This window comes from Astyanax mexicanus, chromosome 1 (assembly GCF_023375975.1).
Source record: "Astyanax mexicanus isolate ESR-SI-001 chromosome 1, AstMex3_surface, whole genome shotgun sequence".
Lineage (NCBI taxonomy): Eukaryota > Metazoa > Chordata > Actinopteri > Characiformes > Acestrorhamphidae > Astyanax > Astyanax mexicanus.
This window is the reverse complement of record NC_064408.1, coordinates 61,195,978-61,222,513: the sequence shown is the minus strand read 5'-3', so window position 1 is coordinate 61,222,513 and position 26,536 is coordinate 61,195,978. Positions and strand designations below refer to the sequence as shown.

The 26,536-nt window shown below is 39.2% G+C and overlaps 1 protein-coding gene across 2 annotated transcripts in view; it reads left to right on the top strand.

Annotated features, from left to right (window-relative positions):
* usp24 (ubiquitin specific peptidase 24) overlaps nucleotides 1-26,536 on the top strand; it is a 92,117-nt gene that overhangs the window by 49,955 nt on the left and 15,626 nt on the right. For both annotated transcript variants that reach the window (XM_049481394.1, XM_022666020.2), the window contains 32 exons: nucleotides 419-559; nucleotides 699-752; nucleotides 846-961; nucleotides 1,059-1,125; nucleotides 2,663-2,773; nucleotides 3,074-3,172; nucleotides 5,262-5,435; nucleotides 5,625-5,710; nucleotides 7,114-7,222; nucleotides 7,811-7,969; nucleotides 9,197-9,294; nucleotides 9,462-9,557; nucleotides 9,637-9,865; nucleotides 10,952-11,114; nucleotides 11,332-11,487; nucleotides 12,178-12,248; nucleotides 12,390-12,550; nucleotides 12,760-12,821; nucleotides 15,188-15,379; nucleotides 17,288-17,402; nucleotides 17,521-17,665; nucleotides 19,052-19,171; nucleotides 19,368-19,493; nucleotides 19,587-19,685; nucleotides 19,976-20,058; nucleotides 21,096-21,237; nucleotides 22,330-22,449; nucleotides 22,588-22,808; nucleotides 24,466-24,590; nucleotides 24,726-24,867; nucleotides 25,881-26,031; nucleotides 26,223-26,318. In XM_049481394.1, coding sequence (XP_049337351.1) covers nucleotides 419-559; nucleotides 699-752; nucleotides 846-961; nucleotides 1,059-1,125; nucleotides 2,663-2,773; nucleotides 3,074-3,172; nucleotides 5,262-5,435; nucleotides 5,625-5,710; nucleotides 7,114-7,222; nucleotides 7,811-7,969; nucleotides 9,197-9,294; nucleotides 9,462-9,557; nucleotides 9,637-9,865; nucleotides 10,952-11,114; nucleotides 11,332-11,487; nucleotides 12,178-12,248; nucleotides 12,390-12,550; nucleotides 12,760-12,821; nucleotides 15,188-15,379; nucleotides 17,288-17,402; nucleotides 17,521-17,665; nucleotides 19,052-19,171; nucleotides 19,368-19,493; nucleotides 19,587-19,685; nucleotides 19,976-20,058; nucleotides 21,096-21,237; nucleotides 22,330-22,449; nucleotides 22,588-22,808; nucleotides 24,466-24,590; nucleotides 24,726-24,867; nucleotides 25,881-26,031; nucleotides 26,223-26,318 — 4,029 coding nt within the window. The remainder of the gene's footprint in view (nucleotides 1-418; nucleotides 560-698; nucleotides 753-845; nucleotides 962-1,058; nucleotides 1,126-2,662; nucleotides 2,774-3,073; nucleotides 3,173-5,261; nucleotides 5,436-5,624; nucleotides 5,711-7,113; nucleotides 7,223-7,810; nucleotides 7,970-9,196; nucleotides 9,295-9,461; nucleotides 9,558-9,636; nucleotides 9,866-10,951; nucleotides 11,115-11,331; nucleotides 11,488-12,177; nucleotides 12,249-12,389; nucleotides 12,551-12,759; nucleotides 12,822-15,187; nucleotides 15,380-17,287; nucleotides 17,403-17,520; nucleotides 17,666-19,051; nucleotides 19,172-19,367; nucleotides 19,494-19,586; nucleotides 19,686-19,975; nucleotides 20,059-21,095; nucleotides 21,238-22,329; nucleotides 22,450-22,587; nucleotides 22,809-24,465; nucleotides 24,591-24,725; nucleotides 24,868-25,880; nucleotides 26,032-26,222; nucleotides 26,319-26,536) is intronic.

The following is a 26,536-nucleotide window of genomic DNA, read 5'->3' as shown; positions in this document are numbered from 1 at the left end:
GTACTGCGGAGTCAGATAATTGTAATTTGTTTGTGTTCACTAAATCTCGTGCGCTCTGTCTCGTGCTGCAAGTCCCGCCCACACTGAAACCTCACTGGCCAAATAAGCATAAGGTGAGGCCAATCAGGAGGCTTTATTTCTCACTTCTTTTATGTCTCTGGCTCGCGCGCTCCATCACACATGAATGCGGCGACAATGAAATTCCGCGTCTACAATATTTTTATTGTTGTCGATTACGTCAACTAATCGTTGCAGTTCTACTGGTAAGACTGGTGATTAGCAAGGGATGTTAGTACCAAAACATTTTTAGCATGGGTGTCTTGCAGTACAATATTTATCCTACAGACAAAGAAACACTTGCATTATATATATTTTTTTTTCAGTCTATAATTTTTTTTTATTTCTTTTACATGAACAGTGTGTCGAACGCTTGGACCTCATTGGGATGGACTTCATCTGGAGAATTGCCATGGAGTCACCTGACGAGGACATCGCCAATGAGGCCATTCAGCTCATCATCACCTACAGTTACATAAACCTCAACCCCAAAATGAAGAAGGTCTTTACACACACACACACACACTGAACACATTCACTCGTCTATATGCTTTTATCTTTTTCGTCTATCTTTACGTATGTTACTTACATTGAAAAGATTTATTATTGTGTGGTTTAGTCATTATTGCTTGTGCTTACAGGATTCAGTGTCTTTACACAAGAAGTTCATTGCTGATTGTTATAAAAGGTTGGAGGTAAGTATAAAATAAAATTTGTCAGCAGGTTGGGCCTACAGTTGATTTACTTTATATTTAATTGCTCTACATCTCTTCTCTCGCTCCATGAAGGCTGCCAGCTCGGCCTTGGGTGGCCCAACCTTGACTCATGCTGTTACCCGAGCTACCAAGATGCTGACAGCCACTGCCATGCCGACAGTTGCCACATCAGTACAATCACCTTCCAGGTAGAACAGAGCTTTGGACTTAGTTGGTGCATATTCATTTAGGGCATTTTCATAGGGGGCATTATCATTATAATTGGGCATTACATTTCTTCCACAGGTCTACTAAGCTGGTGATCATTGAGAGGCTGCTGTTATTGGCTGAGCGATATGTCCTCACCATCGAGGTGAGATTTCAGAATTCTTTTCAGATGTTCATTAAATGCCATTTTATAGACTTTTTATTCAGCACTTATTCCTAAGAGGCACATTCACTGGTACAAAATGTGCTCTGTAGCATTAGTGATTACTACAAAGTGTAAGTACTTTTGCAGATGAAAATGATGTTTATTTTAAGAACGGTGGTGATAATCTCACCGCTTTTGTTTTGTAACTTTTGATCCATCTGTATAAAATATATAAGAGGAGTAATTAACAGGTTGGTTTGATTCATACAGTCAATAATTAACTATGTTAAAACAAGTTCAATATGCAACAAAAACGTATCTGAAAAACAGCAGCTTTACAGAATGGAGATAAAATCATTCTTAGGTCAATACAAAAAAAAAAACTAAAATTTATTTGGGTAATTTTGAAGAATTACTATTGATCCAATCATCAAGAAATGATTACATAGTATAAGGGACAGTTATTGTAAACTAAAAATCAACAATTGTTATTACCTCATGTTTAGAGAAGATGAAAACACAAAAAGCATTGCTGATTTAAATGCAGCAGCACTTGATTATAAACAAAGATTCCTCATAGATCAGTTTCTCTTTATGTATAGCTAGCCAAAAAAATGACAAAGAAATCTGCCTTATCCGTAGTGTTTTTGTTTTTTTTTTGTTTTGTTTTTTTGTGTAATATGACATATTAAATCTAAATCAGAACATTCATCAAAATGGCATGGCAAATGGTGCGGAGATTTCTATTATTTGTAATAGTTTGTTGTAATTTTGATTAAATTTGTTGTTGATGTTTGTTCACAATGTCTTTGGTTATGCCCTGTTCATATTTGAATAATTTATTAGGGAAACATCATGTAATAAAATTTAGAAGGGCCCTCAGTAATAAAACTTTTGCATCCCTGCGACAAGAATTTTATCAGAGATGAGTTTAGTAGCCCTGTGTTTGCATCATGTTGTCACATAATCAAATTGACAACAATCCAGACAGTAAAGAAAAGCACTGGCTCTTTTGAAAGGTCAAATGTGAATGCTGCTTTTAAGCCTGTGAGCGGTTTAGAGTACAGATCTCTGGTCCTCCTGAAATCGGTGGGGACCGCTGTTTTTGGAGTGGTGTGCTGTTATCAAAAGATATTAACAGAATGCCTTTCAGCCAATCACACTGCATCGTCATAAATAGTATAATATTAAATAATCTTGCTGTAGGATTATTATTGACATAACACTGGCTGTCTGGAAAGGAAATTAAACGTGCAGTCTTCCATGTGTGTAGTAGTGATTTTATCCACCACACACTGCAAGTTGAGAAGGATTTAAATGCACACTTATGGCAATGCACAAACCAAAAAATACTGTAATGTATGGGGCCAATAATAATACTGCAGTGTTTTGATGCAGTAATAATTTATGCAGAGCTGATATTGTCTTTATATATGCTGTCAATATAGCTTATCATACATATAGCTTATCAAGATATGTAGTATGTGCTGTAGATATATGAATGAATGTTTTTTTTTTTTTATTATCCTTTTCTCAGGATCTGTACTCTGTTCCTCGCACTATTCTACCTCATGGAGCTTCTTACAACGGCCATCCTGTGACTCTCCACATCACCTACGAATCTACCAAAGACACTTTTACTCTGGAGGTACAACCACATGCTGAACACCTCGTATTAAGACACAAGCCCTGACCTCTATTTAATATCCCTCTCAAATATATGTACACACACACACACACAGCAGTTTTTATCCAGACCCTTACATGGAAGATTAGTACACACACCTCTTTATCCATAAATGGTGAGTGGTTACTGCACTGAAAGACTGAGAGTAGCTAAGGCATGAGTCACAGACACCCTGTTCTTTGTTAATGATTTATGCTGCTCTTAAATTGACTTTGCTTTATACAAAATAATACCGAGTCCTGTGTGTGTTTGTGTGTGTAGGCTCACAGCAATGAGACGATTGGGAGCATCAGATGGAAGATTGCTGAGCAGCTCAGCTGCCCGGTGGACAATGTGCAGATATTCGCCAACGACAGCATGGTGAGACAGACACACACACATGCTCTGTGATCCAGACCAGTCATTTCTTACTTAAAGCATGTGTCAGTATTGCTACACCAAGGCAGAAAATAGTTTGTTGTCTAAACATTTTAGTTTATGCTGAGCAATTACTGGTCAAATACAAAAGTACTAATAAAACAAATATCAAAGAAGATTACCGTCTTTTTCACACTATAAGGCGCACCGTGTTATAAGGCACGATATTAATGAACGTTTATTTTCTGGTATATGTTCACACATAAGGCTCACCGGATTGTAAGGCACATTTTAAGAGACACTATAAGGAAATTGTTAATTCAGCAGGTCTCTCTGCTGGGTGATGGGTGGGGTTTAAAAGCAAGTAAAGCTAAGCTAAGTAAACAAATCTGTAATAAAAAAAGACTTTCTTTTGAAGTCAAACAAGTGCTGGATGTAAATCTACACAGATTTCTCTACTGAAAGAAATCTTTATTTGGGTGAGTAAAGCGCTTCCATTTATTTACAGTAAGCTTAGATTCCCGAATTTCTCCAGCACTAAGACTGGAGCATTAGCATTAGCGGCTAACTGCTTGAGTGTTCCAGTAAGCCAGGAGGATCTCAGCCATCGTCCCACTTAGCTTGTTTCACCACGGTAAATGCACAGGATACAGTCCAATATACTTCCCTCTGAATGACAAAAAAAGGCTAGCGCAGTTACCAGCTAATGCTAATGCTGCTCCAGCAGTGCAATCCGGGTTTAGCAGCAGGATGCAGGCCGATAATACTCACCTCTGAGCGGCTAAAGAGCTAGCGCTTAGCACAGTAGGGTTAATGCTAATGCTGGTCCAGCAGTGCTAGCTGGGGATAGCAGCAGGATACAGGCTGATAATACTCCCCTCTGAACAGGGAAATAGCAGTTAGCGGCTAATGCTAATACTGCTCCAGTTTCAGGGCTGAAGAACTAAACTAAAACTCCTTTAATACTGTTTTACTGCTCCTTAATACCTGACTGATAGAATTCATACATAAGGCACACCAGATTATAAGGCGCGCTGATGATTTTTAGAAAAATAAAAAGCAAAAAATAAAGTAAATGCAGCTATGGTTAAAAAAAAAACTTCGCAAAACCTTTTTTTAAATTACTAATTGAATAGAACATGACAAAGAGTACCCCCTCTGACATTCATACACATCGTCCAAATAGATAAGCAAAAATCGTAAGCTTTTTTTTTTTTTCGTTTTTTTAGCTTTTTGTGTGTGCTTTTGTTTGTTCACAGCTAATCTAATCCTATCATTTCTCTGGCAGTGGTTATTAGTGTAGTATTTTTTATGTTTGAGTTTTACTTAACCTTTTTTGTTAAAGCAGATGTTTTGGAACATGCAGTGTTACTCAATGAATATGCTGCTCCTATTGGTTTAGAGTATTTTACAAAAGTTAGTTCAGTCCTAGTTAGGGGTGGGCGATATGGCTCTAAAATAATATCACGATATTTCAGGCTATTTTTGCGATAACAATATACTTGGCGATGTAGGAACAGAAAAATAATTAATTAATTTCAGGAATAAAGTATAATGGTATAACAGTATAATCATAATGTGGCAAAACAAATAATTTAGCATAAAATAATATAATGCAGCAAAAAATATTGCAGAATATTTAGTGCATGCATATCGTCGCTGTCCAATGAAAAACACTGATCTCCAAAACAGAAAAAAGCTTGTGAACTTTCAGTGGAAGTCAATGAAAAAAGAGTTTTATTTCAGGTCATTTTGAAGAGTTTCTATTAGTCTATACATTAAGAAATTTTGGCACAGTGTAAGGGACAGTTTGTCTGTTCAAATTATGTAGTAAACTAAAAATTAACAAAAATGGAGATAAGTGTTTTTCATAGGAAAGCGACGATAAAAACTGCTAACTAAAACAATTATACAATAAATACACTTAAAACTTCACAGTAAATAACAGACTACTTTTAAGACAGAACAGCCCTATTATCACAATATGGATTTTTTATATCATGATATTTCTGTGTCACGATATATTGTATACGATATTATATTGCCCACCCCTAGTCCTAATATGTTTTTATGTTCTGGTATTTCTGTTCAGCTGACGATGAACCGGGATCAGAAGCTTCTGAACCAGCTGGGTTTCTCTGATGAGCAGAGTCTGACGGTGAAGAGCTCAGGAACAGGCACTCCTTCTGGCAGCTCTGCAGACAGCTCTGCCTCCGCCAGCTCCAGCAGCAGTGGAGTCTTCAACTCTGCATATGCACTAGAGCAGGTACAAACAAACACACACCCCTCCCCCAGCACAGATTCCAGTCTGCAGTACATGGTTCTCTCTCTCTCTCTCTCTCTCTCTCTCTCTCTCTCTCTCCCTCTCTCTCTCACACATTCATGCACTCTTATCTGAAAGGCATTGTTTGTGATGTATGTAAAACCCACTTCTATATTTTCCTGTGTGTTCTAGGAGAAGTCTCTGCCCGGTGTGGTGATGGCATTAGTCTGTAATGTGTTTGAGATGTTGTATCAGCTTGCCAACCTAGAGGAGCCCAGGTAAGGCTACAGCACAACATGTTTATCATTTTGATAGTCTTATATTCCTGTTTAACAGATAAACAGTGCATATTGTATATTGATCTTTATGAATAAATGAATGAATTAAGTTATATATTGTACATTTCTAGAAACACAAGGATGCATTAGAATTATGTTTATACTCAGCACTCATCCATACACCAGTTTGAAGCAGAAGCCAATAGCACACAGCGTACTCTCAACCGGAAACAACCATCCACCTGGAGTACTGCATTGGGCACTACAGCATTAAACAAAGACAGAATGTCAATCCATATCTGGGATCATAGTCATACCTACATTTACACACACAGAAACTTACATATACACACCAAATCTATTTAGTGTTCAATTTTTCTGGGTCATTTTAGAGTGTTCAATTTACCTCCATGCCCTGTGGGAGAAAAACTGAGGAACATGGAGAAAACCCATGCTGATACAGGGAGAACATGGCAACCACCCAGATTTGAACCCAACACTCCAGTTCTGGGAGGCAAATGTGCTAAACCACTAAGCTATGCCCATTATGCTACTCATAAGTCTAAGTAGGGACCTTTCTATTCATTTACAATTCAGATGTCTGCAATGTGATCATAAAATGATTATAGATGCATCTTGATGTATTTTTCTTCTATACAGGATGCTTTATAAAGGTACTTTTAAAGTAATAATCCATAATGTTTCCCGCTGTTTATTTGGCTTCTTGGCATTTTTTATATTTACTTGAAAAAATCACAAAGTTAATACTGAAATCTAGGATTAATGTTGTTAGGGTATTGGTTAAGCAAGCTCCAGCCACAAAATTAAAACCAGCTACAATGAAAGCAGAAACAGAAAGGTGGTTATAATGTTATGGCTGACCAGTGAAATGTGTGTATATATATATATACAGAGCTGTTTTTATTGTTTTGGCTGATCTGTGTTTGATCTGGGTATGAATAAAGTGTTTTGCTTCTTGTTCATGTCAGGGCAGTTTTATATATTGTAATTTGCTGAGTTACTGAATTTAACTGGGAGCTTGAGAGTCTTCAGCACAGTGATTCTGTTTCAAAGGTTTGGAGGAAAGTAGCGGATGGCTCGATAGGTAGTTTGCTGGATTAGCGTTGGTGCTAAACACAAACAGTATAACAGCACGAGTGGATGCCGGCATTCTCAAATTTGGGAGAACATGAGGAAAATGTGAGATCAAACTATATTTGTACTTCAGAATATCAGAAACAGAATAAAAATCATAGAAGTGTAGTTAGGAGGTCAAAATGTGTGCCCGTTATGTGTAGATGCTGGCAGGTCTGATTAATAGATTAATAAGAATTGTGGCATCTGTGATTTATAAATGTAAGTGTATACATGTGAGTTGTGTGTTCTGTGTGTGGGTCTTACAGGATAACCCTGAGGGTAAGGAAGTTGTTGCTGCTCATCCCGACTGATCCAGAGGTGCAGGATGCTCTGGATAACTTTGTGCCAAAAGAATCCAGCGTCTGGAGCCACCAGGTACCATAGAGAAGACTGCACAACTTCATATTACGTCACTGTCCAATGAAAAACACTTATTTCCTATATAGCAACTTTAGAGGAGAGAGAAAAAACCTTGTAAACTTTCAGTGAAAGTCAATGTAAAACAAGTTTATTTCATGTCATTTTAAAGAGTTTCTATTGGTTCGTTCATCAAGAAATTTTGCCACAGTGTGAGGGACAGTTTGTCTGTTCAAATTATGTAGTAAACAAAAATGAACAAAAATGGAGAACAGTGTTTTTCATAGGACAGCGACGATATACACTGTTTCTTTCTACATTCTGCTCATATTTGTCTGTAAAGTCCTCTTCACAGTATTATCCAATTGGCAACATGCAGGATGACTCAATGTGTAGACAAAGCCATGTGACTCGCAGCACATTCAGAAAGCTCAGTTTGTTTATCAGTTTGATAAATACCAGTATGTGAGAGAACAGTACGTGCATAACACTCTCTCCTCTCACTTGTTCTCTCACTGTCTCTCTTTCCCCCCTCCCCTCCTTCCCCCCTCCCTCCCTCCCTCCCTCTCTCTCTTCCCCTCTTTCTCCCTGTCTCATGTGGTGCAGAAAACATTGTTCACATTGGGTTCCGGCTCTCAGGCCTCCAAGTCTCCATCTTTATCCAGCAAACAGCAGCATCAGCAGAGTGCAGCGTCCATCCTGGAGTCCCTCTTTCGCTCCTCTGCTCCGGGCATGTCCACCTTCAGAGTGCTCTACAATCTTGAGGTGCATACACACATACATATAACACACATCAGTGGAGGCTGTTAATCAGGGTCTTTGGGGTCAAATCTTTGATGCCGCCAAAATAGAGGAATTGTGTGCACTGAATTATGAAGCGCACTATCAATGAACGTCTGGTCTATTTTGATATATAAGGCACACCGGATTAAAAGGCACATTTCATGCAACTCTAGTAACTAGTAGTAGAAACAAGGGTGTCGACAAGTTTTTCTTCTAATTCAAAGTCAAGCTAAGTTAATTAACAAAACTAATTCTTAAAAAATAAAAAATAAAAACATTTTACATGATTTTACAAAATGACCACACAAAGAAATGCATACAAACCTTGACTGTCCTGAAAAAATGTTTTTTTTTAATATTGTATCAGAATTTTATGTTGAAGAGATAATTAAAAATGCTTTAAATAGGCTTGAAATAAAATATGCTTACATGGTTGGTGTGGCACAGTGGAGTCCTTGGGTAAGACTCCTAACACTAAATTGGCCCGCCTTTCTAATAGAAATAACCTTGTAAGTTGCTCTGGATAAGAGCATCAGCTAAATGCCTTACATGTAAATGTAAATGTTTTTTTTTCTTCTTCTTCTTGAAATATTATGTTTTTGAGAAACAAGGCATGAAAGTGACTAAACCAGAGGTCATTAATGGGCGGACCGAGAAGGATTTAATTGTATACATGCTTTATTACGGCGCAGTAAACTCACAGACCAATCACGTGTAGTGTAAGATCATCAAACGCTCTCTTCAGTCAATCAGATCTGTGCAGACGCGGTAAGGAAAAAAGAAATGAATAAACACACCGCTCCTCACGCGGGATCGAACCCGTGTTGTCAGGGTTGTGGTCCCGCTGCTCCGGCTGTTGAATTGGGACGCGGCCGTAAAAAAAAAACGCCTTTTATAAGGAGACAGGGAGAACTGGCGGAAAAACTAGAACTGGCGGAAACTAAAGTCACGCCGAGCGCGACAGAGAGACAGATGAGGAATGTATGCAAAATCTGGCCAGAGAGGCATTTATTATTATTATTATTATTATTTTTATTATACATTTTTTCATCATTCAGTTTAACAACCTTACAGGATATAGCACTTAATCATAACACACGTTAACAATCGGTCCAGACCTTGGCCTGTCAAAACTTTCTCTAACTGGACCATACTGAATTCTAATTAAATACCCCTGAACTAAACTTTCCTTCTGTTCTTCTGTTGAAGGTGTTGAGCTCCAAACTGATGCCTACCTCTGATGATGAGATGGCTAAGACCAGTGTGAAGTCTTTCTGTGAAAACTTCCTGAAAGCTGGAGGCCTCAGGTAAATAACTGTTTGCTCTGTCTGATTTGTGTGAGCTGTGTTTAAGCTGCACTGGCTTTGCTGAATAAGACAATGTAGGATTTTGTCATTGAAAAAATAATTTACTTTGAGCTAGATTTGTTCAGTAGCCATTTCTGACAGTGTAAGTGTTTTGTGTGTGTCCTCAGCCTGGTAGTTAATGTCATGCAGAGAGACTCCATCCCCTCTGAGGTGGACTATGAGACCAGACAGGGTGTCTACTCCATCTGCCTGCAGCTCGCCAGGTATGTCCTCACATCTTCTTGAGCGCACAGTATTTACGAAATGCTCTCCAGGACTCTCACTCTCTGACTCCCCCTGCAGGTTCTTGCTGGTAGGACAGACCATGCCGAGCATCCTGGACGAGGAGCTGAACAAGGAAGGTCTGGACACTCTGTCCTCACGACCCTTCCGCAATGCTGGCAGGCAGGGCGGACGACAGCTCTCCCTCTGTGGAACTCCAGAGAAATCGTCCTACAGGCAGATGTCCATGTCTGACCGCTCCTCCATTAGAGTAGAGGAGATCATACCAGCAGCACGGGTTGCCATTCAGGTGTGTGTCTGAGGCTGTATGTGCACAAAGCTTAATTTATTTGAGAATGTACACTGTAAATATATTTCAGAATTATTCAGAAAATCCCTGTAATATTAGGGTGATGAACCAAAATACAATGGAAGCTTAAGAACTTGCCTTTAACTGTGTTTTGGTATAAAGTAGTTTTAAAGGGATTAACATTCATTTTCTGACTCTGCAATGCTGTACATTCATTTTTGCATTAACAACAGTATACAGTTTAGCATTACTAAATAAAAATATGTAACCCCTTGGGAATTAAGCTTTGATTTCTAGTAAAATGCTGTCTGATCAATATCCAAGTCACAATCAAACTAAACTAATAACCAGACATGTACCATATTTTTTGCACTACAAGGTACAAGGATTATAACGTGCACTATCAATAAACATCTATTTTCTGGTATATTTTTATACACAATCTGCATTGGATTATAAGGCACACTAATGATTTTTGAAACAAAAAAATTAAGGAATTAAAAAAAGAAAAAATGCTAGAGACCCAGAATTGAGTAAAAGTGCTCTATTAATAAAGATACTTGAGTACAAGTTCTTTAGGCCCCACACTCAAATGGAAGTACTAAGTATTCAACATTTTTTGTACTTTAGTATTGTAGTTTACTAAATTTACTACTAAAGTATTGAAAGTAAAAGTAGAGTACTGTGGTATGTAGTTATTACAGAAAGCAGTGGAAAGTTTTCAGAGAGAAAGGCAGAATGGGAACAGCAATGTCTTCTTATAAGATCAGTTTGATCACTTGATTTACTAAATGATGAGCAGCTTCATCAAACATCTCATAGAGCACCTGTAAAAGATCTTATCCTTCATTTTTGCTTTGGACAAAGCTTTCTATCACGTTTTCAGTCCTAATATGTGAGGTATTTTTTTACAAATTGGTTGTGTATCTTCTGTGAGCAAAATAAGTGAGGAAGAAAGTTTAGACATCAAACTACATTTTAAATACTTTACTACATACACACTTACTACATAAGTGTCCTAACTTCTATAAATTTCAAACAGACATTTGTGTTCTTTTTTCTTTCTTTCTTCTTAATTGGCTGTAGACAATGGAGGTGGGGGACTTCACTTCCACGGTGGCGTGCTTCATGCGGCTCACCTGGGCTGCTGCTGCTGGTCGATTGGACCTTGTAGGAAGCAGTCAGCCAATCCGAGAGAGCACTAATTCACTACTGCCTCTGGGGGTCCGCAGCAGGGTCAGCAGCACAGGTGAAATATATTCACATGTTGATTCAAGTTCTTTCAAACTGTTTAAATACATATGAGCTGATAGTGGACAGGAACCAGTAACTACCTGCCTTCAAATAATTTTAGTAACCATATACTGAGGCTTAACAAAATGTGTTGTGCTTATCTCACTAATGTGTCTACTGAAATGAACTCAATTTTTCATTTTGTTGTGCGTGTGGCCCTCTGTGGGTCACAGGCAGTAACTGCAGCTCCAGCAGTGAGGGGGAGGCCACCACTCTACAGGCTGGTATCTGTGTCAAACAGCAGTGTGTGTCCATTAAAGACACCATCATCGCCCGGGAAGCGCTCTCTCTGCTGGTCACCTGTCTGCAGCTCCGCTGCCAGCAGCTCTGTAAGTGCTCACACAAAGATATAAGTGCTTTTTCTCTCTCTCTCTCTTTCTCTCTCATGACAGGAGGCCATGGGCCTGCACATTTTATAGCTAACATTGTAGATATTAGCTCTTTCAGAATTTACATTGTTGTTAAAACCATTGATAGAACTGAAGAAAAGCTTAAATTGTTCCATGTACTCTATAGAAAACAGATATGGACTAAGCATATTGGACTAATAATACAGCCAGTATTATCTTTAAAAACAATATTGCTATATCAAACTAGGCCTGTTGTGATACTGGTCATTATATTATCGACTCATTTTACAATTAGATGACCTCATTCTTTTTACCTGACCTCAGTGTCACACATTAGATTCTTCTTAACAAGGAGAAACCACTAAAATAAATGAGTTGGGATGTCGACTTTTACCAGTCGATATTGATTTTTTTTTTTTTTTTTTTTTCATTCATGTTTTACTCAATTAGGATATTGAAATATTTAGCATGTCAAATGTCCCAATGTCAAAATTTTCTTAAGAAAAAAATACTATGCTTAAAAGTGTAATAGCATTATTATATTTACATATCATTGATTATTGAGACAATGTATTGCCCAAACGAAAATAGTTATTAGGACAACTTTAAAATCAAACACATAAGCTGCTACAGGATCATGCTGAAGAATGTTTTACTGTTTCTCTACAGCTTCTTTTTATAATCTGCCCTGTGTGACGGATTTTATCATCGATATCCTGCTGGGATCTTCCAGTGCAGAGGTTAGTAAGAATTTTAGTCATATTTAGTTATATAACTAAGCTTGATTTTTTTTCCTTCCCTCTGACTGTATAATTAATCTGTCCTTTTACTCCCTTTCCACTAAAATTCACATACACACACACACACACCTACACAAACAGATCCGGCGGGTGGCCTGTGATCAGCTGTACACTCTGAGTCAGACCGATACGTCAGCGCACTCAGACCTGCAAAAGCCCAACCTGTTCCTTCTGAAGGTGGTGCTGACTGCTCAGCTCCCACTGTGGTCTCCCACCAGCCTTATGAGGGGCATCAACCAAAGGTCTCTCTTTCTCTTTACTTGTCTTTCTTTCTCTCTCTCTCTCTCTCTCTCTCTCTCTCTCTCATTTATACACACTCGCATCCATATTTAGAATATATACTGAATATAGATTAAGTTAATGTAGATCAACTTCATCACATGTATTGAATGTGCATTGCTTGGAGACAGTAATGTTTACATGACTGAAGCTCTGATATTTTGTCCTCTAGGTTGCTTTCTCAGTGCACTGAGTATTTTGACCTGCGATGCCAACTCCTGGATGACCTGACCAGTAAGAGTGCTTTATAAATTCAGCATGTTTTCCAATGTTACGAAAATGGAGGGAAGTTTGAATAGTAGAATTGTGTTTAGCACCAATCAGCTTATAAATATATGGTATATGAAGAATTTCTATATCACTATAAAGCACATCGAAATTTAAGACGCTTTTTATGCTACACTACTAAGGAAAGGGGTGTCGCCATGTTTTCCTTCTAATTCAAGAGTTGCAAGAGTGGAGAGACCTGTAAAGCTAAGCTAAGCTACAAAAAACAGACAAAACTAATTCTTAAAGAAAAATATTTTAGACAAGTCAGACAAGTCAAACGAGCACTGGATGTTAATCTACAAAACTGTTTATGTTAGTAAGTAAAGCGCTTCCATTTATTTACAGTAAGCTTAGATTTCCAGAGTTCCACTAAAGCTGAAGCATTAGCATTAGCGGCTAACTGCTAGCGGGTAATGCTAATGCTGCTCCAGCAGTGCTAGTCAGTGTTAGCAGCGGGCTACAGGCCAATAATACTCACCTCTGGGCGGCCAAAGAGCTAGCGCTTAAGGCAGTTAGCAGCTAATGCTAATACTGCTGGAGAACTAAACTAAAACTCCTGTTTATCGCTGTACTTCAGCAGAATGGCTTTACTACTCTTTCAGCCTGACTGGTACAATTTATACATAAGGTGCACTGAAGATTTTTTGGAAAATTAAAGGATTTTAACTGCACCTTACAGGTGCTGGTCAACGAATTAGAATAATTTGAAATAGTGCAATCATGAAATTCTTTGAATGCATTTTTTGTGCAGAAAGCAAATCAGGTGTTCACCGCACCTGTCCTACTCGTTAGACTAATCACAGAACTCGTTACCTGGAAAAAAATTTGCTCAGCTGAGCTTTCCAAAAGGCCCATTTAGGCCATTTAACTGTGACACTGTTGTTTTATTGAATTAGAATAATGGAGAAACCGTTTCATTGAATTAGAATAATTTTTATTATAATTACAATCATCACTTTCTCAGTATTGTGTGGCTGCCCCCTTGGCTTGTATGACTGCCTGAAGTCTCCGCGGCATCGATTTGACCAGCTTGTCGCAAGTTTCCGCACTCACAGCTTCCCAGGCAGTGGCGATGTTCTGCTTCAGTTGGTCCAGCGTAGTAGTCTTTCTGTCGCGAATTTTCCGCTTGATGATGGCCCAAAGGTTTTCAATGACATTGAGGTCAGGCGAGTTGGCCGGCCATGCCAAAACTTCAAGCTGTTTTTTAGTGAACCAATCTTTGGTCGACTTTGCCGCATGAGCCGGTGCAAGATCCTGTTGAAATATGAAGTCTTCTTCGCCGAACTGTTCCTCAACAGTCGGAATCAGGAACGTTTCCAGAACATCTTGATATACGGCAGCATTGACAGTCTTCTTGAGGAAGCAGAGTTTCCCTACACCTCGAGCGGACATGCATCCCCAGACCATAACGCTCTGGGGAAACTTGACGGATCTTTTCACGCACTCGTGGTTGTAGGTTTCGCCACCACGACGCCAGACACGAGGACCTTGGTCACCGAAGGAGATCCAGAAGCGTGATTCGTCACTGAAGACCACTCGCCGTGTTCTTTGGCCCACTTCAGCCGTTTCTCCATTTGTTTCTTGTTCAGCATCGGTTTTACTGCTGGAACGCGAGATTTGAAGCCAAGTTCGCGCAGACGACAGTAAGTGGTTGATCTGGAGACGTCAGCGCCGGTCTGCTTGTTCCACAAGTCGGTGAGCTCGGAAGTGGACTTGAACCGGTTGCTGACTGCAATCTTTCTCAGCTGCTTGTTGTCGCGAGCAGAAGTTTTTCGGACGCCGGAACAGTTGGTGCGCTTGCTGCAGTTTTTCTTGAGAGCTTTGCAGACGGAAGACTGGCTGATGCCGAGCTGCTCAGCAATTTTAGTTTGGGTCAAGCCTTTTTGGCGAAAGGCTTGAATTTGAGCCACTATTCCGGTTGAGAGGTCGCGCTGCTTACCCATGATTGATTTTACAACTTAGAAATTCTACTCAACCCTGACTTTATACTGCACAGTGAACACTCTTCACAGAAAACAAAAATTCGAGCATTTATTCTAATTCAATGAAACGGTTTCTCCATTATTCTAATTCAATAAAACAACAGTGTCACAGTTAAATGGCCTAAATGGGCCTTTTGGAAAGCTCAGGTGAGCAAATTTTTTTCCAGGTAACGAGTTCTGTGATTAGTCTAACGAGTAGGACAGGTGCGGTGAACACCTGATTTGCTTTCTGCACAAAAAATGCATTCAAAGAATTTCATGCTTGCACTATTTCATATTATTCTAATTCGTTGACCAGCACCTGTATAGTGTGAAAAAAATACGGTACTTATCCTCGTCTGTGTGCAGGCACGGAGATGGAGCAGCTGCAGATCAGTCCAGCAGTGATGCTAGAGGATGAGATCAGTTGGCTGGATAACTTTGAGCCGACGTGGACTAGTGAGCTGGAGACCAGCGAAGCTGACAACATACTGCAGGCCGGCCATCTGCGCCTTATTAAAACCCTGCTCTCACTTTGTGGCAATGAGAAGGAGCAGTTTGGTGAGTCTCGTACTCATTGTCATTTTGATCTCTTTCTTTGTCTCTTGTTTCTGTCTCTCTATCTGTTTCTTGATCTTTCTTTACTTCCTTCATATTTTTATTGTTTCTTTCGAAACCTTTTTCCCCTTATCCCTCCCCCTCCAAATCAAAATAATTTTAATCAGTTTCCTGTTAGACCCAGATGCTAGTAGTGCACATTTGAATTAAATAAGCAGTGAATGCCCCCACATCATGCAGTCTTTAATGAGTTGTTTAATAATGTTTGTATTTCAAGGCCCATCCTGTCTTGGTATTTTAGTATTTACTTATAAAATCGCTAGGGTTTCTGATTTTACTGATATACTGATCAGGGTTTCCCCCAGGATTTCCTTGAAGGTGCGGTGGCAGGACCCCCCGGTTGGGAACCGATAATTTATATCACGTTAATGATATCACGATATAACACAATTACACATGTTTCCAGTTATTTTCTTTATTTCCAACTGTCACTGAAAAATGCCCACTTAAAACAAAAAGTTGCAAAAAGTAGGTTTCTTTAAAATAAATCCTTATTGTTCTTTTTTCAGAAACGGTAAACGTAAAAGTGTGCAACACAAAATGTTAAATTATACATATCAATATCTTTAATCTTTAATTTAATTACAATAAAATGTTTACTGGACCGTGAAAACAAATGCATCACAGAGCTGTTCTAGGGTGCCTCTATTCTAGGGCCCTACATCCTTGCTTTATGACAGCTCCAGAAACAGAAACATAGCGTGATTTTCACTCCACCAGGTGAGTGAGCCTGAGTGGACACCTGCGTAAGTTGAAGCTGTTTAATCACTGTTTAATTCATCTCTCTCTCTCGCGCGCGCATTATGTTTCAGTCTCTCTCTCTCTCTCGCATTATGTTTCAGTCTCTCTCTCTCGCTATTTACAGGCGCGCTCTCGCTCTCTCGCGCGCGCATTATGTTTCAGTCTCTCTCTCTCTCTCGCATTATGTTTCAGTCTCTCTCTCTCGCTATTTACAGGCGCGCTCTCGCTCTCTCTCTCGCGTTATGTTTCAGTCTCTCTCTCTCGCTGTGACCTATACTCACACTCTCTCTCTCGCGCGCGCGCGTTATGTTGGCACTGCATGACTAACTACCGATTTCCACCCCCGAAGTTCAACACATGGCTGACGGAATTATTCCCCCCTAAATTTAGCTCCGGCAAATTTAAGACATTTTGGTTGAAATTTTAAGACAAAATAAGACTTTTCAAGGCCTTATTTGACAAAAATGAAATTTAATACCATTTAAGACTTTTTAAGGACCCGCGGCCACCCTGCTACATGTGCAGGACTGGAACACAGCTGTGCGTTTAGGAATTACGGCTAGAGAAGCCCTCACCTGTAGCCTCCCGAAATAGATGCAACATGCGAAACCAGCCGTGTTGTGTAGGCTACGTCTACAACATATTACCGATATAACCCTTGAACAATGTTCAACAACTTGTTCACAAATATAAAAAAACATCATTTCAGCGCCACATACCTCGGATTCAGTTGTCCAGTTTGACAGCCGGTGTCCTGTCGAGATGATCAAATTCCAGTGTCAGAAACGAGAGAGGGCGGGGCAACGCTGATCAAGCGCGGGAAAAACGCCGGGCTCCGAATTTTCACGAAGGGTGGCGGGGAAGAACGAAGGCGTGGCGGACCGCCGCACTGAAATGAACGTGGCGGAAACCCTGCTGATACCAAGTTGACCATGGTGTCTCTATTAATCTCAAATGACACTAGGAAGAGAAGTTAAGAAAAGTGCACTATAATTCTGTTTCTTCTAAAATACACATTAATGCATGCCCGGCTTTGATTCATTTAAACATATTGAAATCGATTCATAAAGAAATATAAATAAAGGTTCAAATGTGTTTGCTCTGTTGCAGGCCCTTCACTTATACAGCAGCTACTGGACGACTTCCTGTTTCGAGCATCACGCATCATCCTGAACAGCAACAACCCTACCAGCACTACAGCTCCTCTTCACGATTTCCACCCAAAGTGAGAATACACACACACACACACTCACACACAAACAGCTGCAGCAGCATAAATATATTTATAAGCAGCTAGCCATAAACTAATTCTCTCTCTCTCTCTCTCTCTGTCTTTTTCTCAGGTGCAGTACAGAGAGCAGTCGGTTAGCAGCGTATGAGGTGCTGGTGATGCTGGCTGATAGCTCTCTGACCAATCTGCAGCTTATCACCAGGGAACTGCTGTCCATGCACCACCAGGCTGATCCCTCCCTCACTAAGGAATTTGATGTGAGTTCTTACTCTTCTCATTCACTTTTATTTCTTTTAGTTAGGAAGCCACCTAATTTTTTTTTGTTAATCTGGCCTTGGTTTCTAGGGCAGTTTTCATGTATCTTGGCTCAGTCTTACACACTGCTTTTGGATAACTTTATGCCACTTCTGAAAAAGTAAAAAATTCAAGCAGCTCAGTTTGGTTTGATGCTTTGTGATCATCCATCTTCCCCTTTATTATATTCCAGAGGCAATTTGGTCAAATCAAAGAAACTCATTATTTATCTTTACACAACGAACGATATCTTATAGCTCCTGGAATATGTCCTCAGTGATGTTCTGCATTATAATAGTAGTTTTTGTTAAATACCTCAAATCGCTAATTTATCACTCTGATGATTTCTCTAATGATTTTAGGCATGTTAAGAGTATATGCTCTGAATCATCACATTTTAAAACACAGCTAATCCTGAGTATCATTCCCACAATATTGCCGGTCAGACTTTTCAGACAGTTCTGAATGCATTTGTCTGGGATATGAACAGGCTGAGGCATGCAGTCTTTCAGAAACTGTCCCTCTGTACATGGCTGCCCTGTTTTTATAGCAAGCACTGCACAGCTACCTGTCTCAACTACAGCAGAACTTTCTCATTTTACTCTGAGAGAATAATTCTGGTACGGAGACTGAAGTCAACAAAGCCGAGCAACTTGCAGACCTGCCATCATGTACGTGTTTTGTGTAACAGGCACACATTTTGACCTCCTAGTGCGCTTGTACGATGTTTCACCTTGTCACAAGTTTGTCTCTTGTGAGATGGCCTGTTAGGACATTTGCTTATCCAGCAAGCTATCTATGAAGTCCTCCACTACTTTTATCTACTCTTCATTTTCATGTTGCGGATGTTGAATGAGGGGGATTTGTTCTTTGAAAGAATTTTATAAGTTGGCAGGTCTGGACTTGTCTCTTTTGTGTATTGTATACTGAGCTACTTGTTTAGTTGTGTAATGGTGCTTAAGATATAGTCACAGCAAGGATTTTTACATGAATGGTGAGCTAGCACTTGTGCACCTGGAGGTGATATAACAAGCCTGGGTCTCAACAAGACAGCTGGGTAGTTGGAAAAGTGAAAAAAAAAATATAAAAATTAAAGTTAGAATGCAAATAAATATATAAGTAGTTAAATTGACTTGTAGGTTTAAGCTAGGCCTTTTTTTTAAGAAGCTGCCTTGAAATTAGAGGTTGGAAGTTTGTCAAATGTATTTAACTCTTGAACACTTGGAACCAACAATAGCAATGTTGTTGATGTTCTACAAAAACATACAGTATTGAATGCACACCTTTAAAATACAGTTATACAGAGTATGGAGTGGATTAATGTGGGTCTGTCTTTCTGTTCTCCTCAGTATCTCCCCCCGGTGGACAGCCGCTCAGTGTCAGGATTTGTGGGACTGAAGAATGGAGGAGCGACCTGCTACATGAATGCAGTTTTCCAGCAGCTCTATATGCAGCCTGGCTTACCTGAGGTGTGTGTGTGTAAAAAAAAAAAAAAAACTATTTTATAGTGTATGTCTGTTTCCTTTTTTTCCACTAGGTGGGGCTAGAGAATTGTCCTAAAAACAAACGTTGTTTAAAAGCATGTTTTTTTGCTTTGGTGCACAGAATTGATTAATATCACTTGTATAAAAGTATTTCTTTCTCTTTTTCATTTTACTTTATTAGTCCATCCTGTCCATTGAAGATGATGCAGAGAACCCAGAGGAGAGTGTGTTCTGTCAGGTGCAGTCTCTATTCGGCCACTTGATGGAGAGTAAGCTGCAGTACTATGTACCTGAGAACTTCTGGAAGGTGAGGAGCAAGTAAACAGCCCGTTCAGAAAAGGCATTTTGTGTTTGTGGTTGAAATTTGTGTTTAATCAAGAATGTGGTGTTGTTTTTGCAGATCTTTAAGATGTGGAATAAGGAGCTCTATGTGCGAGAGCAGCAGGACGCCTATGAGTTTTTCACCAGTCTGGTTGACCAGCTAGACGAGCATCTAAAGGTACACAACACATACAATTACAAGAACTAATATGTTAGTATATGATGAAACATCAAATATAATTTTTACACAGTGCAGTTTTGTCTCATAATGAGTTGCTGTCCTAATATAAGTTAATGTTCATGTGGAAGAATGAGTGTTATAATACATTTAAACCAGATTTGTAACTGAATTGCATTTTATTGGGGAAGTGTTTATTGTGGCTCGAGGCTTCTGGGATCTAAAATCAAGGCCTGGCTGAGAATGGATTGGTAAGGTGCCCTAATACACTTTATTTTCTTTTTATTCAGAAAATTGGAAGAGAGCAGCTCTTCAAGAACACATTCCAGGGCATTTTCTCTGACCAGAAGATATGCAAAGACTGTCCACACAGGTCAGTAAAAACTTTTAGAAGGGCAAACTTCCATCAGTAAATACCAATTTAATATCAGTGATGTTAACTGAAGTGATGATTTATTTATTTGATTAAATTGGCTCCATCTAATGACTACTAAACTACTGTATTTTTCACACTATAAGGCAGACTATCAATGATTCTTTTTTTTTTTTCTGGCCTTTTTTCATACATAAGGTGCACCGGATTATAAGGCTCATTATAAGAAATACTATTAGGTACTTCTAATTTAGTAGGTCTCGCTGCTGAGTGGTGGTGGGGTTTAACTAAATTAAGTAAAGCTAAGCTACGTAAACAAAATTGTAATAAAAAATACTTTCTTTTAAAGTCATACAAGTGCTGGATGTTAATCTACACAGATTTCTCTCCTTGAAAACTGCTTAGTTAGGTTAGTAAAGTGCTTTTTTTTTATTTACAGTAAGCTTAGATTCCTGAATTTCTCCAGCACTAAGGCTGGAGCATAAGCATTAGCGGCTAACCATTATCTGCTAATGCCACCCGAGAGTTAAACACTGAGGAACCCTGAGTGTTCCGGTAAGACAGGGTGATATTAGCTAGCAGTTCGTCCCATGTAACTTGTTTTAACATGGTAAACACACAGACTACAGTCTGATATACTCTACTCTGAACAGCGAAATAGCGAGCGAGGTTAGCGGGTAATGCTAATGCTGCTCCAGCAGTGTTATCTGGGGTTAGGAGCCGGCTACAGGCTGATAATACTCACCTCTGAATGTGGAGATAGCGGTTAGCGGCTAATGCTTATGCTACTCAAGCCCCAGTGCTGGAGAACTAAACTGGAACTCCTGTTTAACACTGTTCTTCAGTACTTCAGTGAAGTGGCTTTACTGCTTCTTACAACCTGACTGGTAAAATTCATACATAAGGTGCTCCGGATTATAAGGCACACTGTGGATTTTTGGGACAATTAAATTATTTTAAGTGCACCATATAGAGCAAACCGCTGTCTGTCTGTCTAAAGGTCTCTCTCTTTTGTTCTTGATCTCCTTCTTGCACAGGTATGAGCGTGAAGAAACCTTCATGGCACTAAACTTAGGAGTAACGTCATGTCAGAGTCTGGAGATCTCTCTGGATCAGTTTGTCCGAGGGGAGGTGCTAGAGGGCAGCAATGCTTACTACTGTGAAAAATGCAAAGAGAAGGTAAAGGTTGCGATTTTGTGTGACATTTTTGTTGTTTAGAAAATTAAGTATGTACTTTTTTAAATGAGAAATCTGTGTGTGTAGTGAATCATGATATAGAGAAACTGTTGTGCAATGGCCTTTCTCCATTCACCCCCAGCATTCAGTGCTTTTTGCTGATGCTCCAAACAGTTATGGGGCATAGTGTTCCTTGTTACTGCAAAGAAATTACTATTTTCACATCATTAACAAGCTCAAAGTAGCTCCGTACTTCATTGGTAGAATTCTGAAGGCTCAGACATTTAAAAGTAGGCACTGAGAACTTGTCAATGGTGGAACCTTGTTGATCCACATACGTGGACATCACATTTTGGTTTGTTTAGACCACAACACTAAATTTTACTTTACAAGGGCCTGGTGTCCTCCTATGAGGCCATTATACTGTCACCTAGTGGTGGCAGAAGAATTTAACACATTACAGTTTCAATTTTGTTCAGAAATGTAAATAGACAGTAAATAAAGTAAATGTTTGTGTTTTTACTTTATTTCTTCGTGTTGAAGCAGCACTTTAAATAAGGCATATTGTCTAAAAGGGCACAATTGTTGTTTTTACATTTGTTTTGCACTGCTTAAGCACAAAATTAATGTTTTGCACATCATTACTAATTGCAACTTCATTTTCTTTTAACGAAATATAAAACTGAAGTCCTCATATGTGGACATCTTTACATCTTAATTTTTCTCAAATATTACATCATTGAAAAAGATATTCTTTGTTTTTACTCTAATCAATGGCCAATTAGCCCAAATAGCAAGCAAAGAGAAATAAAAAATGCATGCCATTCAAGAGCTTGGGTCTTCTGAGAATATCTTTGCATGGGCAATGCTATGCCCCTATCACTAGCATTGTAAGCCTGTTCTGAAATTTGGCTAAATGCCCTTTATTTCAGAATGCTTTGACAAAAGTTTGTACTCATTATCACATTTCAATACACCCCAAGTCTATTTCACACCAGAGTTTTCCTTTAAGGCTCTAGCTTAGGTAGGTTTCCAAAATAAAATACTGAATGCATATATAAACTAAATATCTTTTTTTTTTTTTTTCTGTTTTAGAGGACCACAGTGAAGCGCACCTGTATTAAATCATTGCCCAGTGTGTTGGTAATCCATCTAATGCGCTTTGGCTTTGACTGGGAGAGTGGCCGGTCCATCAAGTATGATGAACAGATCAGGGTAAGATCTTCAGGCTTGGTCCTGAACATGAAACATGAGAAACAAATCTTATTAAGTATTATTGGGCATGTTGGTGATTTTCTACCATGTTTAACAGAATCCTATTTAATAATGATGATTTCCTACCTGTCTCGCTAGTTTCCTTGGGTGCTGAACATGGAGCCATACACAGTGTCTGGCATGGCTCGGCAGGACTCCAGCGCTGACCACGGTGAGAATGGCAGGGGTGGAGAGGCTGGACCTGGAGGATCTCCTCGCAAGAAAGTCACCATCTCTGAAAACTATGAGCTGGTAGGGGTGGTGGTGCACAGTGGGCAGGCTCACGCAGGACACTATTACTCTTTCATCAAAGACCGCAGGTAAGTTCAGTTATTGAGAGTTATCCTTATTGTATAGGATTTGCTTTCTATGTTAATAATGGGATTTTATTCAGTAGGCAAATTTATATAACGTATTTTTCACACTGTAAGGCACAACAGATTATACGGCACATTTTATACAACTCTAGTAAGGCACAGGGGTGTCACCATGTTTCCCTTCTAATTCAGCATGCCTCAGCGTTGGGTGGTGAGCCCTTTAAAGCTAAGCTAAGTTAAGTAAACAAAACTATAGTTCTTTAAAAAAACATTTTAGTCAGACAAGACAAACGAGCGCTGGATGTTAATCCACACTGATTTGTCTGCTGAAAAATATTAATTTGGGAGAGATTTTCATTAAAGCTATAGCATAAGCGGCTCCCAGTAGCAGTAATGCTAATGCTGCTCCAGCAGTGCTAGCCGGGGTTAGCAGCACGCTACAGGCTGACAATATCTCTGAATGGCCAAAGAGCTAGCGTGCCTTAAGTGCGCCTTATAGTGCGAAAAATACGGTATACACATGCATTTTGCAAGGTCTGATAATATAGACAATAATAGGGAATAATAAGTAAGGAAATGATTAAAGCATAGTATGTAATTGTCTAGTTTGATGTGCTTAATGACAAAATTCAATACCTTTTGTTATACCTTCATTCTTAAAGAAGCAGTCCTTCAGATTTTTTTTTTATTGAAAGCTGTAGCAATCCTGAGTGGGGGAAAAGGCAAAATATTATAAAAGATGACATCAGTGTGCTTCGTCTACAATTCCTACTAAGCCAAATATATTTATTCTAAAAACAGGGTGTCTGGTCGCTCCCAGGATGTTGTAACAGCTTTGGCTGATTACTTAAGCAACCATGGTGCTTCTAATGGTGCCGATGAAAGAGCTAATGCGAAAAAGCTTATACTCATTCACGCAATAATAAACCAAAGAAACATAGAATTTGTACTTTAGAGAGATGGCAAGCTAAAATAGAGTGCAAAAAAGTTGCTAAAATCAACAGATTCATACACTTTGAAAGGAGACTGAACCACAATGCATGTTCTTCAAAGACTTTTTGGCACTTTTTTAGCATGCTCACATTCTCTGTGAGCACTTTGTCATACACCATTGATATTTTCAGCATTAAGTAATCTTCGTCCATTTAACATTTCATCCCTAACTACTTGAAACTGATTAAGAAATATATATATATATATATTTTTAAATAAATATATTCAATAAATTGTGTATTTCTTATGCAACAAAAATAAGTATTTAAAATATAAGTGTTTTTTTAATTGTGTAAACTTTTCCTTATATATATTTCTAAATGCGTCAGGTAACTCTCGTTTAATTTTGAAATCAACTCAACAGTGAGTAAAAAAACATGGATCTTATGTTCTGTACTTTTTCAATTGACTCTTTACTGCATATTAAACGTTTGGCCCTTATGTTCCAGTGTGTGAGGTGCTGAAGTTGAGTTATTCCTGGCAGTTACTACTGGTCATAATGGGCCTGTGTCTCTGTTTCTGGAGTGTCTTTTCTTGGATGTTCTAACGGCTTAAACAGGTCCAGATTCCTGGCACAGCTATACCGTTTAAAACTGGAACAGGCACCCAGGGAATGTAGGAATGCAGGAATGACCACATTAAGCTGACTGTGGCTCTGTTTCTCTAGGGGGAGCTCGCGAGGCCGGTGGTATAAGTTTAACGATAACGTGGTGGAGGAGTTTGACATGAATGACGAGACTCTGGAGTACGAGTGCTTTGGAGGAGAGTACAGACCCAAAGTTTATGATCAGTGTAAGTCACACTGCCTCCTGATCTATTATTCCTCCACTCAACCGTGTCATTTTAACAGCATCATTTTAACTGATGTGTTTGCAAATAATGTAAATATTTGGGATTTATTATGGTTTACTGCTTTTCCCCCTGTAGCGAACCCCTATCCAGATGTGCGGAGACGCTACTGGAATGCCTACATGCTCTTCTACCAGCGTATCAGTGACCAGAACTCCCCCGTGCTGCCCAAAAAGAGCCGCGTCAGCGTCATGAGGCAGGAAGCTGAGGACCTGTCTCTGTGAGTTGCACATAATATCAAGGCACCATAGCGCTTTCTAATTGCATGTCTGTTTTCCTTTGTTTTCTATTGCATTACATATCTAAACGGCATAACACAACAGGTTATGTACGGCAGGGCCCAATTCTGGCCCTGGAGATCTATTACCTTAGAGTGCAGATCCAAGACACCTGGCTATAATACTGAGATGATCCTAAATGCCATTATTACCGAATAACTATCAAAAAAACTTCTATTTTCTTTCCTATTTTCATACATAAGGCTCACTGGATTATAAGGCGCATTTTTAGCAGCACTTGTTAGGAACAGGAGAGTCGCCATGTTTCCCTTGTAATTCAGCATGTCTCACTGGGGGACGAGACCTGTAAAGCTAAGCTAAGTACAAAGCTGTAATTAAAAAATAATAATTCAGAGGAGTCAGACAAGTCAAAGTAAATCTACTGTTTTTTTGGGCGCGTGAAGCGCTTCTGTTAGCAGCTAGCCGCTAATGCCGCCTAAATGCTGCCCAACAGCGCTACACTGAGGAACCCTGAGTGTTCTGATAGCAGTTTGTCCCACATAACTTGTTTTAGCATGGTAAACACGCAGACTACAGTCCGATAATACTCACTTTAGAATGTCCAAATGGCTAGCGCTTGTTAATGCTGCTGGTGAACTAAACTGAAATCCCTTTATAATGCTGTACTTCAGCAGAGTGACTTTACTGCTACTTAATACCTGACTGATAAAATTCTTACATAAGACGCACCGGATTATAAGGCGCATTGACGATTTTTGGGAAAATAAAAATATTTGAATTGTGCCTTATAGTGCGAAAAACGGTATCCAAATTAGTTGGATTAGTGTTTGAGCTGATTCTGCAGGGTGGTAGATTTCCTGGACCAGGATTAAGCACCACTGATGTACAGGGTTAGAAAGAGCATCAATCTTCATGTGTTAAACATTGCAAATCTTACATTTAGTTTATTTCTAAGCATTTATCTAATGAGTGTTATTTCTGCCCTGTCTCTCAGGTCAGCCCCTTCATCTCCTGAGATCTCTCCCCAGTCGTCTCCACGACCCCCCAGAGCTAACAACGATCGGCTCACGCTGCTCACTCGCCTGGTCAGGAAAGGAGAGAAGAAGGGTTTGTTTGTGGAGAAGATGCCTGCCAGGATCTACCAGGTGCAGCTCCATCACTTCTCATAGCAAATTGTGTCTCAGGGAGAAAACATTAATAATATTAACATACATTTTGTATTGCATCAATGTTTTATTAATCACAAAAAGCTGAACAGACAGCTGAGAATCTCAGAAACTTTTTTATAGAGTGTATGTTTGCCATATTTAATAACACTCGTGTGTTTGTGTTTTAGATGGTGAGAGATGAGAACCTGAAGTTCATGAAGAACAGAGACGTGTACAATAGTGATTACTTTAACTTCACTCTGTCTCTGGCCTCCGTCAATGCGGTAAGACACAAATATGCCTTTTTTTTTATAGCAAGTGGCAACATAAATCTTAGTCCAAATTCTGCCCATAACTAACCCAAATTAGCCCACCAGCTCCTATGAAATGATAATAATGAATAACCTCATTTTGTATGTATATTAAATCTATAAATTGAATAAATCTTATTATAGAATACATACAAAATAATCAGCTGTCTATAAATTTGAATTTTGCTTTC